Source organism: Plecotus auritus, assembly GCF_963455305.1.
Source record: "Plecotus auritus genome assembly, chromosome: 3".
NCBI classification, from domain to species: domain Eukaryota; kingdom Metazoa; phylum Chordata; class Mammalia; order Chiroptera; family Vespertilionidae; genus Plecotus; species Plecotus auritus.
Window position 1 is genome coordinate 114,546,001 of NC_137772.1, and position 18,594 is coordinate 114,564,594.

Sequence of the window (18,594 nt, forward strand, 5' to 3'; positions counted from 1 at the left end):
ATCTGGTAAAGAAAAAAGTCGCACACGAGTTCAGGAGGCACAGAGAACCCCAAGCAAGAAGAACCCAAACAATCCCATGCCCAGACACATCATAATTAAAATGCCAAAAATTAAAAACAAAAATAGAATCTCAAAGGCAATAAGAGAAAAGCAAACTGTTACCTACAAAGGAGCTCCCATGAGGCTGACACCTGATTTCTCATCAGAAGGGAATGGCATGAAGTCATCAAGGAAATGGAAAGCAGGCATCTGAAACCAAGATTACTATATCCAGCAAGGGTATCATTCAAAATAGACAGTCAAATAAAGAGCTTCCTGGACATAAAAAGGCTACGGGAGTACACCAACACCAAGCCAGCATTACAAGAAATACTAAAAAACTGCTGTAATGAGAAAAAGAAATGGAGAGAGAAACCTAGGCAGACAAAAATAAAATGGCTATAAATAAGTATTTACCAACAATAACCTTAAATGTAAATGGATTAAACGCTTCAATCAAAAGGCATAAGGTAGCTGAATGGATACAAAAACATGACCCATCTATAAGCTGTCTAAAAGAGATCCACATCAGAACAAAACAATCACACAGGATGAGAGTGAAGGGATGGAAATAAACTTTCCATGCAAATGAGAAAGACAAAAAAAAAAAGCTGGAGTAGCAGTACTCACATCTGACAAAATAGATTTCAAAATGAAGGCCATCAAAAGAGACAACAAAGGTCACTACATAATACTAAAGGGATTGATCCAACAAGAGGATATAACCCCGATAAACATATGCACCCAATACAGGTACACCTAAATATATATAAAAGTTCTAGAGGACTTGAAGGGAGATACCAACAATACAGTCATTGCAGGGGACTTTGACACCCTGCTGACTTCACTGGATAAATCTTCCAGACAAAAACATAACAAGGAAATAGTGACAATATAGGACACACTGGATCAGATGGACTGAATTGACGTTAATAGAACATATCACCCCAAAGCTGCAGAATATACATTCTTCTCAAGTCACATGGATCATTCACAAAGATAGACCACATGTTAGGACACAAAATAAGTCTCTACAAGTTCAAGAAGACTGAAATCCTATCAACCATCTTCTCAGATCACAATGGAATGAAATTAGAAATCAACTACAGTAAAAACACACAGAAACATTCAAACACATGGAGACTAAACAGCATGTTATTAAACAATGAATGGGTTAGCCACGAGATCAATAAGGAAATCAAAATCTTCCTGGATTCAAATAAACACATAATAACCTAAAATCTCTGGGACACTGCAAAAGAAGTCCTGAGAGGGAAGTTCATAGCACTTAGAGGCCTACCTAAAAAAATAAGAAAAGGCAACAATAAACTATTTAACCCTAAAACTTAAAGAAGTAGGAAGAGAACAAGAAGAAAAGTCCAGAGTTAGTAGATGGAAGGAAATAATAAAGATTAGAGCAGAAATAAATGATATAGAGACAAAAATAATAATAATTACAAAATCAAGGAAACCAAGAGCTGCTACCTTGAAAGGATAAACAAAATTGATGAACTGTTTGCCACACTCATCAAGAAACAAAGAGAAGAGACTCAAACAAATAAAATAAAAAACGAAAGCAAAGTAACCTCAGACACCACAGAAATACAAAGGATTGTAAGGAAATAATATGAACAACTATATGCCAACAACCTGGACAATGTGGATGAAATGGACATATTCCTAGAAAAATACAATCTCCCAAAACTAAATCAGGAAGAAACAGAAAACCTGAATAGGCCAATAACAACCAATGAAATAGAAGCAGTAATTAAGAAACTCTCAGCAAACAAAAGCCCAGGTCCTGATGGCTTCACAGGGGAGTTTTACCAAACACTGAAAGAAGAACTAACACCTATCCTCCTCTAACTATTGCAAAAAATCCAAGAGGAACACTTACAAGATCTTTTTATGAGGCCAGCATTATCCTAATTCCAAAACCAGATAAAGACACTACAAAAACAGAGAAATACACGCCAGTATCCCTGATGAACACAGATGCTAAAAGCCTCAAGAAAATATTAGCAAATCAGATCCAGCAATATATTAAAAAGATCATACACTATGACCAAGTGGGATTTATTTACAAGTCAATAAATGTGATACATCACATAAACATTTTTGATAAAAACACTCAGCAAAGTGGGAATAGAGGGAGCATATCTCAACATGATAAAGACCATAAATGACAAACCTACAGCGAACAACATACACAATGGGCAAAAACTAAAACCATTTCCCCTGAGAACGGGAACAAAATGGATATCTGCTTTCACCACTCTTATTCAACATAGTACTGAAAGTCCTAACCACAAGGATCAGACAAGAAGAAGAAATAAAAGGCACCCAAACTGGAAAGGAGGAAGTAAAACTGTCATTATTGGCAGATGACATGATACTGTACATAGAAAACCCTAAAGTCTCCACCAAAAATCTACTAGATTTAAATGAATTTGGCAATGTAGCAGGATACAAAATCAACACCCAAAAATCGGTGGCTTTTTTATACACCAATAATGAATTCTCAGAAAGAGAAACTAAACAAGCAATCCCATTTACCATTGCAACAAAAAAATTAAGATACTTAGGAATAACCTTATCCACGGAGGGAAAAGACCTGTACTCAGAAAACTATAGCATGCTGAAAAAAGAGATAGAAGAAGATATAAACAAGTGGAAGAATATACCGTGTTCATGAATTGGTAGAATCAACATCATTAAAATGTCCATACTATTTAAGTAAATCTACAGATTTAATGCAATACCTATTAAAATACCAATGGCTTATTTCACAAATCTAGAACAAATACTCCAAAAATTTACTGTATATGGAACCAAAAAAGACCCCAAATAGCTGCATGAATCTTGAGAAAGAAGAACAAAGTTGGAGGAATCACAATGCCAGATTTCAAGTTATACTACAAAGCCACTGTACTCAAAACAAGCTGGCACTGGCACAAGAACAGACATATAAAACAATGGAACGGAAAAGAGACCCCAGAAATCCACCCAAGCCATTACACTCAATTAAAATTTGACAAAGGAGGCAAGAGCATACAGTGGAGTCAAGACAGTCTCTTTAATAAATGGTGGTGGAATAATTGGACAGACACATGGAAAATAATGAAAGTAGACCACCAACTTACAACATACACAAAAATAAACTCAAAATGGATAAGAGACAAACATTAAAGTCGAGAAAGAAACCATAGGCAGCAAAATCTCTGACATCTCTCGTAGCAATATGATTATGGATACATCTCCTAGGAAAAGGAAACTAAGGAGAAAATAAACAAATGGGACTACATCAAAATAAAATGCTTCTGCACAGCAAAAGAAACCATCAACAACATGAAAAGGGAGCCACTGTATGGGAGAACATATTTGGCAATGATACATCTGATAAAGTATTAATATCCAAAATATATAATGAACTCATACAGCTTAACAAAAGGACAACAAACAATCCAACTAAAAAATGGGCAAAGGACCTAAATAGACATTTCTCCAAAGTGGACATACAGATGGCCAACAGGCATATGAAAATGTGCTCAAAGTCACTGATCATCAGAGAGATGCAAATTAAAATGACGAGGTATCATGTTACACCTGCCATAATGGCTACCATCAAGAAATCAACAAATGACAAGTGCTGGTGAGGCTATGGAGAAAAGGGAACCCTAGTACACTGCTGGTGGGTATGCAGACTAGTGCAGTCACTATCAAAAACAGTATGGAGTTCCCTCAAAAAATTAAATACGGAACTGCCATTTGACCCAGTGATCTCACTTCTAGGAATATATCCTAAGAATCCCAAAAGAGCAATCAGATAGAATACTAGTATATGTATCTCTATGTTCATAGTAGCATTATTTACAATAGCTAAGATTTGGAAACAGCCCAAGTGCCCATCAGTAAATGAGTGGATAAAAAAGCTGTGGTACATTTATACCATGGAATACCACAGTAAAAAAAAAAAAAAGAAGAAGAAGGATCTCTTACACTTTGAGACAGCATGAAGGCACCTGGAGAGTATTATGCTAAGTGAAATAAGCCAGTCAGAGAAAGACAAGTATCACATGATTTTATTCATATATGGAATCTAATGAACAAAATAAACTGATGAAGAAAATAGATCCAGAGAGATAGAAGCATGGAATACATAGACTGTAGAATTTCACAGGGAAGGCAGGGGAGGGCGGGTGGATGGGAACAGATCAACCAAAGAACTTGAATGCAAATATGCATAACCCATGGACACAGACAATAGGGTGGTAAAGTCTGGGGTGGGAGGCGGGGGCAGGCTAAAAGGGGTGAATGGGGAAAAAAGGGGACATATGTAATCTTATATAATAAAAGCCTACTATGCTAAGTGTCTGATTGTCCGGTCATCTGTTCAACCAATCAAAGTGTAATATGCTAATGATATGCTAAGGCCACTCAACTGCTTGCTATGATGTGCCCTGACCACCAGGGGGCAGACGTTCTGACTGGTAGGTTAGCTTGCTGCTGGGGTCTGGCTATCGGGACTGAGCAAGATGGGCTGGACATGCCTTGGAGCCCTCCTGCAGTCCCTCCCCAGCTGGCCAACCTCCCGTGTCCCTCCCTGGTCCCAATTGTGCACTGGTGGGATCCCTTGGCCTGGCCTGTGCCCTCTCATAATATGGGACCCCTCGGGAGATGTTTCAGTCTGATCCCGCAGGCCAGGTCGAGGAACCCCACTGGTGCACGAATTCATACACCAGGCCTCTAGTACTTTCAATAATCAAGATTTAATTTAAAAAACAACCACCAAAAAACCCCAACCAGATAGTCATGAATGTTTGTCATCAACATGCTACTTAACATTCTGATATATTGTTATTTCTGCACTAGTTTTCTTATCCTGAGTAATTTCTAAGTTACTTGACAGAGGGACTGGTTGTTAATTCTTCTTGTATCCTACATTTCCACTCCACCTGACATAGGAGTGAACTCTTGAAAATGTAAATTAGTAGGCCATGACAAAGATAATGCAGCAAAACTGATTTCTGGTAAAATGAAAAGTAGTTATCAGAATATTTTATGGCCATTTTTTATTCTATGAGAACAATAAATAATAAAACATAAAATAAAAAGGAGGATCTTTTACCCTTTGGTTCAGTATAGATGGATTTTGAGATTATTATACTAAGCAAAATAAGCCAGTTAGAGAAAGACAGATATCACATGATCTCATTCATATGTTGAATTTAATGAACAAAACAGAAGCATGCATGCATGGAAAAGACTGACAGACCTCAGAAGGGAGAGGTGGGTGGGTGACGGAAAGAGATTAACCAAAGAAGTAATATGCATATATACATAGCCTATGGAAACAGACAGTAGTTTGGTGAAGGCCTGGCATGGGGCTGAGGTTGGGTGGAGGAGGGCAAAGCGGAGGGGATTGAGGGTGATAAATGGGGAACATCTATAATACTGTCAACAATTAAAAAAAAGAATTAAACCTAGGCATATCAATCTGAAATTACAGAAAAATCAGAGATAAAAAAAATTCTCAGACAAGCCAGAGGAAACAAAATCTTATCTATAAGGGAACAAATATAAGAATTACACCCAATTTTTCATCAGAAACCGTGTAAGCAAGGAGAGTGGAATGAAATGTTTAAAGTGTTGAGAAAAAAAACAAACACCACTATCCTAGAATCTTGTATATGTGTAATTATCCTTTGTAAGTAAAGAAGAAAGCCCTGGCCAGTGTGGCTCAGTTGGTTGGGTGTCATCGCATGCACTAAAACGCTACTGGTAGAATTCTTGGTCAGGACACATGCCTAGGTTGTAAGCTCAATCCCCGATAGGGGACGTGCAGAAGGCAGCTGATCGATGCTCTGCCCTCACATTGCTGTTTCCTTTTTTTCTCCCTCTCTCTTCCTCTCTCGCTAAAAATCAATTAAAAATATTTTTGGGGAAAAAAGTGAAAAAGAAATAGACTTTACTGGACAAAAATTAAGGAAATGTATTATTAGTAAACCTACCTTGTCAGTAATGTTAAAAGAGGCTCTTTACAGAGAAGGAAAAGAATATGTTAGAAATTCAAATCTATGTAAATAAAGAATAAGCATCAGAGAAGGAATATGTGAAAGTAAAATAAAATCTTTTATTTTTCTTAATTGGTCACCAGATAATAGTTTGTTCAAAATAATAGAAGCAACAATATATTTATTGTGTTATGCAAATAGCATATACACACACACATATATACATACAAGCATATGGTTTTGTATGTTTACATAAATCAAATGAATGACATCAATGATATAAGGAATCTGAGGAAGGAATTAGAATTATTTCATTATAAGGTACACTACTTTTGAAGTAGTATAGTGTAATCTGAAAGTTGATTTGGATTAGCTGCAAATGTATACTGAAAACTTCAGGGCAATCACTAAAAAAAGTAAAAGGTGATATATAATGGACTAGAGGCCCGGTGCATGAAATTCGTGCACGGGGGTGGGGGGCGTCCCTTAGCCCAACCTGTACCCTCTCCAATCCAGGAGCCATTAGGGGATGTCCTACTGATGGCTTAGGCCCACTCCCCGTGGTTCTCTGCTCTCTGTGGGGCCTGGCTGCTTCGCTGCTGCCACAGCGACGAAGCTTCCATGCCCCGCTGTCCTCTGTCTGCAGGGCCTGGGGCTTCGCCACCACCGCCACCATGCGAACAGAGCCTGAGTGAAGGAAACCGCCACGCCCTGCTGTCCACTCTCTGTCAGCCAGGCATGGGGGCTTCACCGCTGGCACCACACAAAGGAAGCTGCCACACCCTGCTGTCCGCTCTTTGTCTGCTGGGCATGGGGGCTTCACTGCTGGCACCGCGTTAAGGAAGACGGCACGCCCTGCTGTCCGCTCTCTGTATACCGGGCATGGGGGCTTCATCACCGCTGCACAAAGGAAGCCACCACTCCAGCATCAGGGCTGAGGGGACTGGGCGCTGCCATCTTGTGGCTATGGGCACCACCATCTTTGTGGCGGAGCAATGGTTAATTTGCATATTACCCTTTTATTAGATTGGATACCCTAAAATTTGAGAGAAAATGTAATCATATAACATGCTCAATTAAAACCACAAAAGGCAGAAAGAATAGAAGACAAAAATAGAAACAAAGAATAAATGCTAAAGTAGAAAACTTACAAAATGGTAGACTAGAGGCCTGGTTCACGAATTCATGCACAGATGGGGGTCCCTTGGCCTGGATGGCAATCGGGGCCAATCGTGGCCGATCAGGGCAGGCTGGCCAGGGGAGGGACCGTGGGAGGTTGGCCAGCTGCAGGAGGTTGGCTGTGAGAGCACAATGACCACCAGGGGGCAGCTTCTGCATTGAGCATCTGCCCCCTGGTGGTCAGTGCACCTCATAGCTACCAGCCAGTCGCTTAGGCTTTTATATATATAGATATTAATGCAATTAATTATATAAAAAAACCACCTATACATTGTATACAAGACACTCACTTCAAATAAAAAGATATATACATTAAAAGCAAATGGCTAGAAAAAAATATACCAAGCTAACACTAATCAAAAGAGAGTGGGCATAGCTATGCTAATTTCAGACAGAACAGACTTCAGAACAAGGAATTAAAAGGGGCATTACATAATAATAAAGGAGTTAAACATCCAAGAAGACATTACAATCTTTAATGTGCATGCACCTAACAACAGTGCCTCAAACTACTCAAGGCAAAAATTGATACAACTGCAAGGAAGAAAGAAAGAAATTCACCATTATAACTGAAGGCTTCAACAACCCTCCACCAGAAATGAACAGATGCAGCAGGCAGAAAATCACTAAGGATATAGTTAAACGCAACAACACCATCAATCAACTACATACTACTTCATCCAACAACAACATCAAAACCCACCTCCTTCCCAAGCTCAATATTCACCAACATCACATTCTAGGACATGAAACACATTCTAAGAAATTTATAGGAATAGAAATCATACAATGTCTCTTCTCAGAGCACAATGGAATACAACTGGGAATCAATAACAAACATAGCTGGAACCACATCCCAAATACTTGAAGATTAAACAATATACTTCTTTTTGTTTGTCTGTTTTTATGTTAATCCTCACCTAAAGATATTTTTCCACTGATTTATATAGAGAATGGAAGGGAGGGGGAGAGACAGAGAGAGAAACATCATGTGAGAGAGACACATTCATTGGTTGCATCCCGCCCAGGGCTGAGGATCGAGCCAGCAATAGAGGTACGTTCTCCTGACAAGAATTAAACCCAGGACCCTTCAGTCCATGGGCCGACACTCTGTCTACTTAGCCAAAACAGCGAGGGCATACAATGTATTTCTACATAATACATGGCTTAATGAATAAATCAAAAGAAATTTAAAAATTTTTAAATATTTTGAACTAAAAAATAAAAACACAATTTTATTAAAACAGATGTAAAGGAGTGAAACCAGTGCTTAGAGAGAAATATATAGCATTGAATGCATATATTAGAATAAGAAATCTAAAACCAATCATCTAATTTTCCCCCTTATTGACAGAATACCATTACAGATCCCGTGGACATGAACAGGATAATAAAAATTTTTTTAAAAATACGAGGAAGAGCCGAAACCGGTTTGGCTCAGTGGATAGAGCGTCGGCCTGCGGACTGAAGGGTCCCGGGTTCGATTCCGGTCAAGGGCATGTACCTTGGTTGCAGGCATATCCCCAGTGGGGAGTGTGCAGGAGGCAGCTGATCGATGTTTCTCTCTCATCGATGTTTCTAGCTCTCTATCCCTCTCCCTTCCTCTCTGTAAAATATCAATAAAATATATTTTAAAAAAAAAATACGAGGAAGAGTCAAGATGGTGCTCAATGGGACGGCAGGCTGCAAGATAGTGTGTGAGTGAGAGAGCAAAAGAAGAGTGTGTGGACATGTGGAGAGTGTCTATATTTGTGAGTGATGGACAGCTATATTCCACGGGACTGTTGGGGAATGGTGGACCAGGCTCCCCTGGCCGGGCAGCCTCTACTATTGCTGAAATCTCCCGGAGCAGCTGGCTCTGCCACAGAGACTGCGCCATCTTGAAGGGGAAAGTGGCTTACCTTCAACCAGGGAGACCTCGGATACCTCCCAGGACCCAATAACCACAACAAGCAGGGACCAGCAGCCTCACCTGTGAACCCACAAACACCAAGACTCCAACCTCCCGGGCACCTAAAAAGTTTGTCCAGGGAAAGACAAAGCGGTGCCAAATACGTGGAAGGGCCCTGCACCTTCTCACAGAGCAGATAGAAGGAACAGCTGAATCGAATAACACCCACACGAATTAAACACAGCTGGTGAGGCAATCCTTGGACGGAAAGGTCAGAGATCTCCTGGAGAGAGGTGAGATCTGGAATCCAGGCTGGAGGGAGAAATGCGCTCAGCGGGAACTAGAGCCTCAGAGAGAGAGGGTGCCCCACCAAATCCACGGCCCTTGTGGTCAATGTAGCCCTCAAATTTGGGATTATTTTAATGTGGAAGGGGGTCCACAGGGCTGCTGGCAGAGGGGAACTCTAGATCTAAGCCCACAGCCATGGGAAACTGTGCCCAGAAAGGCAGCCTGGTGGAGCAGTGCCAGGAGAAAAAGACGCAAGTCGGCACAGCTCATTGGTCTTTTTTTTTTTTTTTGTCTTTTTTTTTTTTTTTTACCTCCTTCCTTTTGCTTGCTAACTCCAGTACATAGGATCTTCCAATTAAAAACACTCAAGAAACTGCAAGGGAAAGTTATTTTTGTTGAAACTGGGGTCAGAATAAGGAGAGATGAGCAGAAAACCAGCTCTGGGTCACTCCGTCCCTCCAACCCAGTATTAAGTGCGGCAGGAAAAGAAGAGTCTAAACACTGGGTAGAGGGGCCATTTATTCCCGGAAATTAATACAGAAACACTGCCACCCAGGGGTTGTGTCAGATATTGACGCTTGAGTAAATACAACTGAAGGCAGGTAGAGAAACAAAGTGAGCAGAGAGGTCCCGCCTGCTTGAAAACAAGGTTGTAGCTTATGAAACAGAGGATCGGTAGATCACAGGAAACTTCTACACTGTGGTGACTACCTAACAGGAAACAGACATGCCAGGCAGAACAGTAGAGGAAGTGAATGACCTTCACCACTTCACTGTTTTATTTTTGATATTTTACCAGGAAACTAAATTTTTTTTCTCACTTGATTTTACCTTTTTATCATTATATTTATGTTTTTAATTATTATTATTACTACTATTATTTTACCTTTTTAAAGTTTTATTTCATTTTATTCTTTATTTTATTTTATTTTATTTTGGGATTAGTGTTCTACATTCTATTTTTCTTTTTCTTTTAGCATTATTTTATTCTATCTCAATTTTTCCTTTATGCCAACACTTTCTTCCTCACTTTTCCCCTTTTCTGTCCTGTTTCTCTTACCCTGTTCCTGCTTTAGTTTTTCTCTATCCTTTCTTTTAAAAATTGATCTTACTCACATATCTAATTTCTTCTCCCCTGCTACAAGTCCATGCACACTTCTCTTCTCTTTCTTCACAAGCCAATTTTTTTCCTTTTTATTTTCCCTTTTTCTTTCTTTCTGTCTTGTTATTGTTCTTTGTTTGATTGTTAGTTAGTTTGGTTTTTTTTTTGCTTCTGTTTTTCCTCTCCTCGCTTGTTGTCTTCTTTTACTAATAGCTTAATTAATTCCAATCACTAACTCAGGCCTATCTACTCTCTATTATCCTTTTCCAAAAATAGATGAATACATAGATAGATTAAAGAAAGGGGAAAATACACACACACACACACACACACACACACACACTAGAGGCCTGGTGCATGAAATTTGTGCATGGGGGGTCCCCTCAGCCCAGCATGCATCCTCGCCAATACAGGACCCCTTGGGGGATATCCGACTGCCGGCACTCCAAAATCCCTCCAACAATCCGGGACCGCTGGCTCCTAAATTCTCACATACCTGCCTGCCTGATCGCTCCTAACTGCCACCCCTGCTGGCCTGGTTTCCGCCAACTGGCCCATCCCCCCGCCTGCTTGGTCATCCCTCACTGCCGCCCCCGCCAGCCTGATCACCCCACGCAGCCTGCTGCTCAGTCGTTTGGTTGTCCCTCACTGAACCACCTGCCAGCCTGGTCGCCCCACACAGCCTGCTTTTCAGTCGTTACTGTGAGGGCATCGTGACCAATTTGCATATTACCCTTTTATTAGTGTATATATATATATATATAACTTTACTTTTACATATATTTTAATATATATATATATATATATATATATATATATATATTTCTTTTCTCTTTTATTTGTATTTTGTTTTTTACATTTTTTCTTATACACACATTTTCTTTCTACCTCTTCTATACTGAATTGTGGCTATTTCACCATTCATTCAATTCCTTGACCTTACCTTCTGGAAAAAAGCTCTGCCTCTTCAGATTCAACTGGGTGTTTGTTGTTTGTGTGTTTATTATTTCCATTTTTGGGATTAGTTGTTGTTTGTTCTTTCCATTCATCTCAGGGTGTTTGTTTGCATTTTTTGGATTAGCTGTTGTTGTTTTTTGGAGTTTTCTCCCCATAAACATATATTTTAGCCCCTTCTTTTTTCTTCCTTTCTTTTCTCTCTTACATTTTTTTCCTTTTCTCAGTATCATTTTTGCACTATTTTCTCTCCCCTCATTCTCTTTACTATGGTGGTCACCTTTGTTTGGGGTTATTGGTATTGTGAATACATTTGTGTTTGGTGCCCTGTGCGTTGTGTCTTGTCATGTTGTATTTTGTGCCTTTAAGTAATGCAGGAGAAAGAGAGCTACATAACTAGACACCCTGAGAGGAGCGAAAATGGGGAAACAAAAAAAACAGCCCCCATACAAAAGAAAAGGCAGAATCGCTGGAAAAGGAAGTAAATGAATGGAGGCAAGCAATATGTCAGAGAAAGAATTCAGAGCAATGGTCATAAGGATGCTGAAAAGGATGGAAGACAAATTCAAAAATATGTGTAAAAACCAAGAGAAAATGAAGAGCCAAAAAGAAATAAAAAATGACATCACCTTAATAAAGAACACAATAGAAAGCATCAACAGTAGACTAAAAGAAGTGGAGGATGGCATCAGTGAGCTAGAAGACAAAATAGGAAAAATACCCAAGCAGAGCAGCAACTGGAAAAAAAACTTAAGAAACAGGAAGAGAGCCTAAGGGAACTTTGGTACAACACAAAATGAAACAACATCTGCATAAAAAGGGTCCCAGAAGGAGAGGAAACTGAGTGAGGAATAGAAAACCTGTTTGAAGAAATAATGACAGAAAACTTGCCTCATATTGGGAAGAAGAAAAAACTAACACAAGCCCAAAAAGTACATAGAGTCCAAACAAGATGAATCCAAAAAGACCGACACCAAGACACATTATAATTAAACTAGTGGCCCGGTACAAGAAATTTGTGCACGGGGACAGGGGTGTTCCTCAGCCCGGCCTACACCCTCTCCAATCTGGGACCCCTCGAAGGATGTCCTACTGCCAGTTTACAGGGATCGGGCCTAAACCGGCAGTCGGACATCCCTCTCACAATCCGGGACTGCTGCTCACAATCCGCTCACCTGCCTGCCTGATTGCCCCTAACCACTCTGCCTGCTGGCCTGCTTGCCCACAACTGCCCCCCACCGCTGGCCTGCTTGCCCCCAAATGCCCCCTCACGAGCCTGATCACCCCCAACTGCCCCCTGCTGGCTTGCTCGCCCCCAACTTCCCTTCCCACTGGCCTGATCACCCCCAACTGCCCCCTTGCTGACCTGCTCACTCCAAACTGCCCCCCGCTGTCCTGATCACCTCCAACTGACACCCACTAACGGCCTGCTCACCCCCAACTGGCCGCCCTGCTGGTCTGCTTACCCCCAACGGCCCCTGCCATCCCATCCTGGCTGGATCACCCCCGGCGACCCAAGGTCCCAGCCTCTCCTTTTTTTCTTTTTCTTTTGTTCTTTTTCAAGCACCTCCTTGAGCGGAGGCTAGGGCCAGCTGGAAGCAAGTATATAGGATTTATTTATCTTCTATGATTGAAACTTTGTAGCCTTGAGAGGAGGCCAGGGCCAGCCAGGGCAGGCAGGAAGCTTGGCTTCCTCCATTCCTAGGGCAACCCAAGCCTCCTGCTTGCTCCAGCTCCGTGGCCAACCACCATCTTGGTTGGGTTAATTTGCATACTCGCTCCTGATTGGCTGGTGGGCGTGGCTTGGTGTAGCAGAGTGATGGTTAATTTGCATGTTTCTCTATTATTAGTGTAGACTGGCAAACACCAAAAACAAAGTAAGAATCTTAAAGGCTGCCAGAGAGAGACAGAAAGTTACCTACAAGGGATCGACAGATTTCTCAAGAGAAACACATCAGGACAGAAGGGAATGGAATGAAATATACAAAGTGATGCAAAGCAAGGGTCTGAATCCAAGAATACTGGACCCAGAAACACTATCAACCAAAGTTGAGGGTGAAATCAGTAGCTTCATAGACAAAAAAGGACTAATGGAGTTTATTACAACCAAATCAGCAATGGAAGAAACGCTAAATGGACTGCTGTAAAAAGAAGAAATGGAAGGGGAGAAGGAACATAGGTATAAAGAATAAAAATGGCAACAAACAACTACCTATCAATAATAACTTTAAATGTAAATGGATTCAATGCCCCAATCAAAAGACATAGGGTAGCTGAGTGGATAAGAAAACATGACAAACATATCTGCTGTCTACAAAAGACCAACTTCAGAACAAATAACTCACACAGACTATGGTGAAGGGATGGGAAAAGGTTTTTCAGGCGAATGGAAATGGAAAAAAAAAAGCTGGGGTAGCAAAACTTATATCTGACAAATTAGAACTCAAAGTGAAGGCCATAAAAAGAGATAATGAAGGCCACTTCATAATATTAAAGGAAGCAATTCAACAAGAAGATACAACTCTGGTAAACATATATGCACCCAAATATATAAAAAAAAAACCTCTGGAGGATATCAAGGGAGAGATTGACACCAATACAGTCATAGTACAGGACTTTAATACCCCACTAACACCACTGGATAAATCCTCTAAACAAAAAAATCAGCAAAGGAACATCAATCTTAAATGACTCACTAGACCAGATGAATTAATAGACATCTTAAGAACATTTCACCCCAAAGCCACAGAATAACCTTCTTCTCAAGTGCACATAGGTCATTTTCAAAGATAGACACAGGCATGTCTCTTCAAATTCATTAAGATAGAAATCATATCAAGCATCTTCTCAGATCACAATGGCATAAAAGTAGAATTCAACTACATTAAAAACAATGAAAAAAATCAAACACCTGGAGGCTAAAGAGCATGCTATTAAAAAATGATTGGGTTACCAGAGATCAAAGAAGAAATAAAAAGCATCATAGCAACAAACAACAATGAATACACAACAATCCAAGATCTATGGACAGTGAAAGGAGTCTTGAGAGGGAAGTTCATAGCACTACAGAACTACCTTGAAAACAAACCAAAAAAAAGGTAATAAATTATCTATCCATACAATTCAAAGAGTTAGAAAGACAGCAACAAGAAAAGCCCAACGTAAGCAGAAGGAAGGAAATAATACAGAGCAAAGTGGAGATAAACGACATAGAGACCAAAAAAACAATACAAAGACTCAACAAAACCAAGAGCTCGTTCTTTGAAAGGGTAAACAAGATTGATGAACCTCTAGCCAGCCTCACAAAGAAACAAAGAGAGAGGACCCAAATAAAATCAGAAAAGAAAGAGGTGAAGTAACAACTGATCCAACAGAAATACAAAGGATTATGAAAAAAATACTATGAACAACTCTATTCCAACTAACTAAACAAGCTAGACAAAATGGATATATTCTTAGAAAAATACAAGCTTCCAAAATTCAATAAGGAAGAATCAAAATACCTGAATAGGCCGAGAACTCCTGAAGAAATTTAAACAGTGATCAAAAATCTTCCAGCAAACAAAAGCCATGGTCCATATGGCTTTACAGAGGAGTTCTACCAAGCATTCAAAGAAGAACTAACACCTATCCTCCTCAGACAATTCCAAAAACTTCAAGAAGAAAGCACACTTCCAAGCTCATTCTATGAAGCCCGCATTACCCTAATTCCAAAACCAGATAAAGACATCACAAAAAAAGAGAACTACAGGCCAATATCCTTGATGAACATAGATGCTAAAATCCTCAACAAAATTCTAGCAAATCGGATTCAGCAATACATTAGAAAGACCATACACCATGACCATGTGGGATTTATTCTGGGGATTAAAGAATGGTATATCTGCAAATCAATAAATGTGATACATCATATAAACAAATTGAGAGACAAAAATCACATAATCATATCAATGGATGCAGAAAAAGCATTCGACAAAATCCAACATCCTTTCTTGATAAAAACTCTCAGCAAGGTGGGAATAGAGGGATCATACCTCAACATAATAAAAGCCTTATATGACAAACCTACAGCCAACATCATATTTAATGGGCAAAAACTAAACTCATTTCCCCTGAGAATGGGAACTAGACAGGGATGCCTGCTTTCACCACTCCTGTTCGATATAGTACTGGAATTGCTAGCCATAGGACAGACAAGAAGAAATAAAAAGCATCCAAATTGGAAAAAAAGTAAAACTGTCCTTATTCACAGATGACATGATACTATACATAGAAAACCCCAAAGACTCCATCAAAAACTACTAGACCTCATAAGTGAATTCAGCAATGTAGCAGGACAAAAATTAACACACAGAAATCTATGGCCTCTTTACACACCAAGAATGAACTCACAGAAAGAGAAACAAAAAAAAAAACAATCCCATTTACCATTGCACCAAAAAAATTAAGATACCTGGGAATAAACTTAACTAAGGAGGTAAAAGACCTGTACTCAGAAAACTACAGGACATTGAAAAAAAGAGACAAAGGAAGACATAAACAAATGGAAGAACATACCATGTTCATGGACTGGTAGAACCAACATCATTAAAATGTCCATACTACCCAAAGCAATCTACAGATTCAATGCAATGCCCATTAAAATACCAACGGCATACTTCAAAGATCTATAACAAACTCTCCAAAAATTCATCTGGAATAAAAAAAAGACCCCGAATAGCCACAGCAATCCTGAGAAAGAAGAACAAGTTTGGAGGGATCACAATACTAGATATCAAGCTATATTACCAAGCCATGGTTCTCAAAACTGCCTGGTACTGGCACAAGAACAGACATATAGACCAAAGGAACAGAACAGAGAACCCAGAAATCAACCCAAGCCATTATACTCAATTAATATTTGACAAAGGAGGCAAGAGCATACAATTGAGTCAAGACAGTCTCTTCAGAGAGAAACAAAATGGCAGCAGAATAGATGGACGTATCCTGAGCCTTGTCCTGGAGCAGATAGAATGAGCAACTAAATCGAATAACATCCACCCCGAACTGGCGAAGTAGACACAGCTCGTGAGACAATTCACAGCCAGGAAGGGCAGAAGACACCTGGAGAATGGTAAAATCAGGTATCTGGGCTGGAGAGAACTGTGAGACCTCCGAGCCCAGAGGGTCAGAGGGAAACTGCACAGCACCAAGGCCGATCCCTTAGGAGAGGCACAACATCTGACTGTGGAAAGGAGGTCCGCAGGATTGCTGGTGGCAGGGGATACTAGATCTGGGTCCACAGTCACAAAAGACTGAGACCAGAGTGGGCACCCTGGATGGCTGCCCAGACCACGCTGGGCCAGGAGGAGAAGGGCTCGCAGAGACACAGCTCTTTCCCCTCTTTTTGGTCTTGGCTTTTCTTCGCTGAACCTAGTTGATAGGACCTTTCAAATACAGACATTCACCCATGGCTGAGGTGCAGGAGGAGGTGCAGACTTGTGGATTCTGTGGAGAGGTGGGGGTAAGGAGAGGGCCTGAAAGAGGTGGCCGTGAGTCTGGCACTGACTGAGTCATACCTGACTCTCAGGAACTAGGTAGCCATTTTCTCCTGAAGAGATAGCCCCTCCCTGCAGTCTCCAGGCAACAAATACAGCCACACCCGGACTACACCCTGAGTGGTACAAAGGAACAAAAAAAAAAAAATTTAGAAATCTGAATAGTCCCTGAGAGTCTACAGGGACTGGCCTAAAGAGAGGCCTTCAGTACCAGCAACAGGAAACTGAGAAGCCACAGACAGTACAGAAGAGTGGGATCTTAAACCAGCCAAAGGAACAACACTTCACTTTTTCTTGTTATTTTATTGTTATTTTGTTATCTCTTTTTTTTCTTTATTTTCCTTTTTTTTGTTTGTTTCTTTATTTTCTATTTCTTTTTGCATTATTTTTCTACCATTCTAATTTATATTACTTTTATTGTATTTTTAATCAATTTTTTAAAATTTTTATTATTATTATTATTTTCTTCTTTTTCTTCTTATCCACTCATACTCTTTCTACTTCCTCTGTACTGAACTGAGGTCCTCCCCATATTCATCCAATTCTTAACCTTACTTTCAGTATATAAGCTTAGACTCTACAGATTCTGCCCGCACCCACTTTACTGGGAATTTGGTGTTTGTATGTTTTGGTTGACCTGTTTGTTCTCTGGTATTTTCTCCACATATATATGTATTTTTTTCCTTTTTCTTCCTTCTTCTTTTTCTTTTCTCTCATACCATTTTTTCTCTCTTTGATATCATTTGTGCTCTCTTTTCTCTCACCTAATTCTCTTTTTTCTGGTGGTCAATTATATTGGGGTTATCGGTGTTGTGAGTACATTCGTGTTTTGTTCCCTTTGTGTCGTGGTGTGTCTAAGTGAATTTTATCCTGTTTGGCCAATGTGCTGGAGAGTGAGCCACATAATCAGACACCAGGAGAGGAGACTCCATCCACGAATGGGTCAATAACACTCCAGATGCAACAATAGAGGCAGGAAGAAGGCGTCAGTGAGGGAAAGCGTGAGTTAGTGAGGGAGCAAAAGAGGAGTGAGTGGTCATATGGGGTGTGTGTATGATAAAGGCACAGTTAGATCCCGCAGGACCTTTGGGGGCAGGCTAACAGGCCTTACTTAACTAGACAGCATCTGCTACCATTGCAAACAGTCCTGGAGTGGCCAGCACTACCTCAGAGGCCTCACCTTTTTGAAGGGGAGAACTGCTATGACTGGGAGCCCAGCCTGATCTCCACCCAGGGGTGCCCTAAGAGAATGCACGGGACTCTACAACCATCCCTGCCAGGGACAAGCTACCTCGGCTGCAACCCCACGGTCACCGAGACGCCAGCCACCCCCGGGCACAGGCTCCAGTGAGTTCTAAAGTGCGCTCCCCTCTGAATGGCCCAACGCTTTAGCTCAGGGTACTGTGACCACACGAGCAGCAGACATGTGAGCAGCCTACTCCTTCCGAGGAGCAGCAGCCAGCGCCCCACCTGTCTGAGGAGCAGCAGCCATGTGCACAGCCCACCTCCACCCAAGAAGCAGCAGCCATGACAGCAACCCGCCCCCATCCAAGTAGCAGCAGCTGCACGAGCAGCCCACCACTGTGCAAG

General features: G+C 40.6%; 1 protein-coding gene across 13 annotated transcripts in view; it reads right to left on the bottom strand.

Moving 5' to 3' along the window:
* The window catches only part of BCL2L13 (BCL2 like 13), a 304,446-nt gene that overhangs the window by 92,930 nt on the left and 192,922 nt on the right, over nt 1-18,594 (bottom strand). For 2 of the 13 annotated variants that reach the window (XR_013960067.1, XM_080658718.1), the window contains one exon: nt 163-249. The exons of the other annotated variants lie outside the window; for them this stretch is intronic. Coding sequence is in view for 1 of the 2 variants with exons in the window: in XM_080658718.1 (XP_080514844.1) it covers nt 163-249 (87 nt within the window). In the remaining variant the exon portion in view is untranslated. The remainder of the gene's footprint in view (nt 1-162; nt 250-18,594) is intronic. 13 annotated transcript variants of the gene reach the window in all.